Source organism: Mastomys coucha, unplaced genomic scaffold (genome assembly GCF_008632895.1).
Source record: "Mastomys coucha isolate ucsf_1 unplaced genomic scaffold, UCSF_Mcou_1 pScaffold21, whole genome shotgun sequence".
NCBI classification, from domain to species: Eukaryota; Metazoa; Chordata; class Mammalia; order Rodentia; family Muridae; genus Mastomys; species Mastomys coucha.
The window spans coordinates 69,508,068-69,514,067 of NW_022196904.1; the positions used below are offsets into that span (position 1 = coordinate 69,508,068).

General features: G+C 50.4%; 1 protein-coding gene across 1 annotated transcript in view; it reads left to right on the plus strand.

The window, feature by feature from the left end:
* LOC116101272 overlaps positions 1–6,000 on the plus strand; it is a 33,483-nt gene that overhangs the window by 24,493 nt on the left and 2,990 nt on the right. Inside the window, exons 3-4 of the mRNA XM_031384881.1 lie at positions 395–459; positions 4,150–4,256. Coding sequence (XP_031240741.1) covers positions 395–459; positions 4,150–4,242 — 158 coding nt within the window. The 3' untranslated portion in view covers positions 4,243–4,256. The remainder of the gene's footprint in view (positions 1–394; positions 460–4,149; positions 4,257–6,000) is intronic.

Below are 6,000 nucleotides of genomic sequence, written 5' to 3' on the forward strand. Positions count from 1 at the left end.
CTGTCCTTCTTTTAGGAAACAGAGAGGTCAATGAAGATGTTTTCCCAGGATGACCGCATGTTCTCTTAGTTCTTATGCTGAGCCACAGAGCAAGAGGATGCTCCGGGACCAACAGCAAGTGGGTCTTCCCTGCACTGGCATCCTTAGCTCCCTTGTGGCTTCTTTTGCTTAGGTTTCTGGAGGCAGTTTACTGAATAAATGTCACATCCACAGAGACTTGCCAAGAGTTTAAATATGGGAGCAAATCGACAGCACACACTTCAGTCACGAGGCTCCTGAGAGATGCTTCCTTTAGGGCAAAGTGGCTCACAGACTCTTGTGCTGAGAGAGTGGGTGTGCAGTTGTCTCACTTTCTGTTCTGCTCTCCCTCTCATGGGCCTTGTCTCTCTTCCAGGACACGCTCCAGGGTGGGTCAGAAGAAGAGAAAGGAGAAAAGAGAGCTTGATGATGACTAAAAAGGTAGGTTCCCTCCCCACCTCCGCTGTAGGTCCCACATATATGTTGATGGCTCTCTCTGGCAGCTGTTCTTTCTTTTTGTGTGGCTGGAAGTTCATATAGAATTCACTCTGTTTACATTGTCCTTACTGTTTCCTTTTACTGGGACAAAAGCACCTGTTTGAGGAAGGCATTGAAATTGAAACAGGAAAGGTAGGTATGGGGACATACAAGTCCTGTCCTGGCTACTCAGGAGGTTGAGGCAGAAGGAATGCTTGATCCCAGGAGCTCAAAGTCAGTTTGAACAACCAGTAAGGTCCTATTTCAAAATATACTACAGTAAAATTAAGGAAATAAACAAATGGAATGTTTCATTCTTGTGGGACCAGTTGCTTGCTAGGTTGACCCACATAAAATGTCTTTATTGAGAACCGTCGACTGTTGGCTGTTCGAGCTAATACTTTCCCATCATGGGATGGTATATAGTAATCATGCATGTTTCTCTTCATCCTATGATACTCTTCTCGGAATTATTTTAACAGCAAGAAACTGGAGGCCGAGATAGTACTGAAAGGAAAGCTCCCTCTGCAAAGCTCCCCTTGGTCCAGCTTCAGGATATGTTGTCTTGAGATACAGGACAATGAAAATGACTTTTGAAGCCCAGATATGGTGGCTCACGCCTTTAACCCTAGTACTTAGGAGATGGAGACAGGACAGTAAGGAGTTCAAAGACAGCCAGGGCTACATGAGACCCTGCCTCAGAAAACAAACAAAGGAAGAGACAGGACAAAAAGAAAAGAGCTGGGGTGCTGCTCTGCAGTACAACCATAATCTTTGGCCAGCCCGGTGGAGAGAGCTCCTGACTGAATGTTCTTGTCGTCCAGTGCTCATTACACAGTTGTCAGTGTGTATCTGCTGCTGCCTCTGGGTGTATATTTCTTTTTGTATCTTTGTGTCAGTGTCAGACTGTGTGTGTCTATTTATGTCGGCCTGTCTAGGCGTACTCAGTGCGACAGGGAGCTGGGGGCGGTGTTGGTAAAAGAAGACATTTCAAAGCTTCAGCTCTCCCCCTCAGGGACATCAGGATACTTGGTCTGTATGTCCTTGCACACATACAGATTCAGGATTTTTTTTCTCTTGTTCACTGTGTGGGGATACAGTCAAGAGTCTGGCCAGGTATGGTCTGAGCAGTGGCCGGGCTGAGTGAGCTCCATCTGCCAAGAGCCCCCAGAGTTGCCTTCCTTCTGCCCTGCCCATGGGAGGCCTGCCCCTTTGCAGTTTACCATCTACTTCCTAATTTAGTAGATGGGAAGGAGGGGAAGATGAAATGTTGCCTGAAGACAATGGCCGAGACAGCCTGTCGCACCCTGCACAGCCACCAGGGCCTCAGTCTCTAGCCCTATCTCTATAGTGACTCTACATATTACTCTGCTAAGCCTGAGGTGAGAAAGAAAGGAACCCCCCAACTATGCTATTAAAAAATTATGCTGGATGCTTGCACATGCAGAGATGGTTATAGATTTTGTTGAAGGAAGGGCCACCAGATTGGAGGCTTGAGTGAGAATTTGTATCTGTCCGCAGGGGCCCATAGGCACGAGGTCCTGCATCCACTCTGGAGCTCCTACCTTTCAGTCCCAAGACTTCTCCCCAGCTCCCAGCCAAGCAAGGGAGGGGCAAGGGGCCCAAGGCAGCTGCGGGGGCTATGTTAGTAAACACTTTACTGGCTTCCTATTTTCTTCACACACACCCCCACCCTTCTCCACTCCCTGATGCCCCTAGCACACTCCCCACCCCACCCCCAGCATCCCCCTTTCTGTGGTCTGCACAATGAGCTTATTGTCCCGGGTGTGATTTGAATAAGGGATCTGCAGGCCTGTTCCCAGCATTGTCCGAGGGGCTGGGAAAAACCCCAGTGCAGGCAGGAGGACCAGACCAGACAGAGACAGATGCCTAAATTAGCAACAAAGCTTTGTGCAGGTCCCCCGGACAAGGGATCGCCTTGTCTGCATGGACTGGAGGGTGTGGAGCTGGCCGGCTGCTCGCATGTCTCCCCATGTTAATTAGTTTTGCATGCATGTCTGAGAAGGTGCCAGGGGAGATGTGCTTGCCTTCCTCCTCCCCCAGGAGGGGCCCTGTTTGTGGCTGGCCAGTGGGCTGGAGGCTGTGGAGTTGAGCTTGGCAAGGCTGCACAGGGCCTACCTGGGGAGCTAGGCTGTGGCTCTGGATGTGGAATCCCAGTTTTCCTGTCCTGGGGCTCTTTGGCCTGGGGGAAGCCTGGCCTTGCTCTCTGTGCCCTCTCCACTCCTTCCCCTACCCCTGAAAGTTGGTCAGCTCTGACTCCAGGAGACTCATTGGCTTCTACCCAGACCTAGGCTACTGCCTGTCCATCTGGCAGTCTGTCTCTTGTGACACAGGGCCCCTTGGGACCAGGCAGCAGAAGCGACCAGTCTGGGCTCTCCTCCGTCCCAGAGCCAGATGGCCAGTCGGCTTATCGCATTATGGCCTCCTCTGTCCCCAGGCCCCTGCCGTCCATAGCAGGTCAGGGTCTTGTTTAGGATATGATGGGGAAGTTCCCTTTTAGGCCCTTGAAGTAGGGTGGTACACAGGGTACAGTCATGGCCTCGCCACTGGATTACTGTGTGACCTCGGACAGCACAAGTCCCTTTGACTCTTAATCCAAATAGCACAGTGATGAAGCCGAGCCTCAGGAACTCCTGGTTCTGTCCTAGCTGAGAAAATCTCTGCTGGTGATGATCATTTCAGCCTGTGTTCATTTAGCACAGTGACAAGAATGAGACTAGTGAGTTCTGAGTGAGGTTATGGAAGGAAGGATGTGATCACTGCACATGCTGAAGCGTGAGTTTGTGGTTTTTGAGCAATTGATGGAAGATCAGGAGTCAGCAGGGCCTGTCTCCTCAGGTCCTTACACAGAGCACACTCCCAAGCCTGAGGCTTCCTCTGGCCTGTATGCTGCAGTAGTGGACAGTCTCCCCAGCCCAGCACAGGAGAAGAGAGCAATTGCTGACTGGTGCCCTGGGCATGTCCCATTCACTCCCTGCAGGCCATGGGATAGGGCACAGGACTGAGAAATGCTGGGTACCTTCCAGGCTAAGCTCAGCCTAGCAACTTCCCAGGTCATGCCTTCAAAGTGTCTACCCCTCTGGAGCTCCACAGGAACACCAGAAAGCAAGGGGCAGGGATGCAGCCTTATTCCCTCATCCATGTGCAAGTGTCTGCACATGTGACTTTGGTCATTTTCTATCTATCATTCATCCCCACTTGTCTTGTCCTCTTGTGACATAGCCTATGGGTTACTGAACATCCAAGCCTAGGGCTAGTTAGTCCTAAGTCCCCATTCCTTTCTGATTAGTTTTTATTACCAAGCCTACAAGCCTATGCCATTCTTTATAGACAGAGAAGAAATTGACTAATCTGTGTAAGTATGTGTGTGTGTGTGTGTGTGTGTGTGTGTGTGTGTGTGTTTGGTGTCTTTCAAATTTTAGATAGAGTCTATATATAGCCCTGGATGTCCTGGAATTTCCCATGTATCCCAGGCTGGCCTTCAATTCAGAGATCTGCCTGCCTCTGTCTCCTGTATCCTGGGACTCAAGGCATGTACCACTGTGCTCAACTACTGTGTGTTTCTTTAATAAGCTAGTGTCTTTAAGAAAATGTTCTAATGTCCAGTTCTCTCTCTTGTTTCTTCTTTGCCAGCCTTCTCTCCTCAGACGTGGTGGGATGTACTCTGATCTAGAGCAGGCAGCTGGCCAGAGACCCACAGGGAGCTCTGTGATTGGCCTCAGATGACCTTGAGGACAAAGGTGAGCACTGAGCCATTCTCTTCTGATTGCATAGCTCTAGCCAGTTTCTCACTTCCTGCTGTTCTCCATGTAGATACCCTTCATCTGTCTCCCCACCTGTTTCTTAGTTTATCTGGGAGTGCAGTGGACTGGTCCAGATCTTAGTGAAGAAGGGTATAGAAGTCAGGCACAGTGAGCCAAGTGCCTGTTGTAGGGGTGTGGAAGAGTCAAGATGGCAGGGACTTGGGGGAGCTGCCTGCTGCCCTCCCTGCCTCACCCCTCTCTTAGCTGCCTCAGCTGCTGCCTCAGCTGTATCTCTGAGCTCCTTAATCTGGTGATCAGTGTGGTGCTGGGAGGGCTGGCTGGCAGAGGCTTTAGGAGGTGACAAGGGATCTTAGGAGTCACACTCTGCTAATGGAGCATCACCAAGTGTCATGGCAAAGCTGGGGAATCACATTCCAAGCGCAGCTTCCCCTCTGGAGTCAGTAGCCGTGGCTGGGCAGGACCCAGGATGGGTGGGTGGTACCCAATATACGCTGGGACATCAGCACTGACTGCAGCAATGCAGTATCTTGTTCTTTGTTCCTGAGAAGGGAACTTCCCAAGGTTGGTGCTTTCTAGTTCTTTCTATGTGACTAGGCTTTTATTTTTTGGTAGCTGCCCTTAGCTGGATGCCAGGTCCTAGATCTTCTAGTTGCCAAACCCCAATTAGAATAGTCTCTTTATGTACAAGTAGTCATTTTCCTGGTTAGCCAGGAAGATGCTCTGAGAGCTGGCCAGAATCGAGTGGTTATGCTAAATGGTATGCTTTCCATATTAGTTTGAGTGGCTCAGAGAAAACCCAGAGTTTAGAAATTGAAGTCAAGATGCTGAATACAGTTCCAGGTAGTCCTGGGGACTTGTGGCCACCAGGAGGCAGGAAAATCCTGGCTGGAGAGAAGAGACAGAGGAAGCAATGTTGTGCACAGACAGTCAGCCCTGGATGAATGGGCAGTTAGAGCCTGAATGTTCTGGAGCCTCTAAAGCATCATCTGTGGTGTTGGAAAAACCCCACATAGAGTTGCTGTGACTGGTGCCAGACACACATGCTCTTCTCCTTAACTGTGTGACGGCTAGGAAGGCCATTTAACATGGCTTTGATCTGGGGGGATGGACACAGTGGTGAGGTCTAGAGCATTAACCACCATGGCCTCCCGTACCAGCATGGCAACTGGCCTGAACCAGCAGCCCAGGGAAGAGGGCACCGCTGGACCCAAATAAATCTATTTGTCTTTCTGTCTCTGTTCCATCACATAGGTGTCTGTTCCTCAAGTGCACAAACCTGCCTTCAGGGCAATTCCTGACAGGATGGCAGGACGAAAGATTCCAGGGTGCCCTTTGCTCTCTCACAGGTCAGCTCTGCCTCCCATGGGGTACACCCCATCAGATCCAAGCTTCCAGCTCTCTCTCTCCCTCTCTCTGTGGGATGGGATGAACTTCTGAATCTCTCACCTTCCTTTGTACCCATTTTCAGAAGCACTGTGGGCCAAGGAGTGGAGGCCTGTCCTCATTCTGACCCACTCCTCATGCCTGGCTTCTTTCTCTAGGGGAGGTCAGTGGCTCCTAACATCTGAGAGTGTGATCTGTGATCCTGGAGGTAGAACAAAGCCATAGGATGCCTCTGCAGAAAGCTTCTGGTCTCAAGCCAGCCCCAGGATTTTGGAGACTTTCCCCTCTCCTGGGCATGGATACCTAGACAGTAGTGGCTTCTACTGAGGGTTTTTTT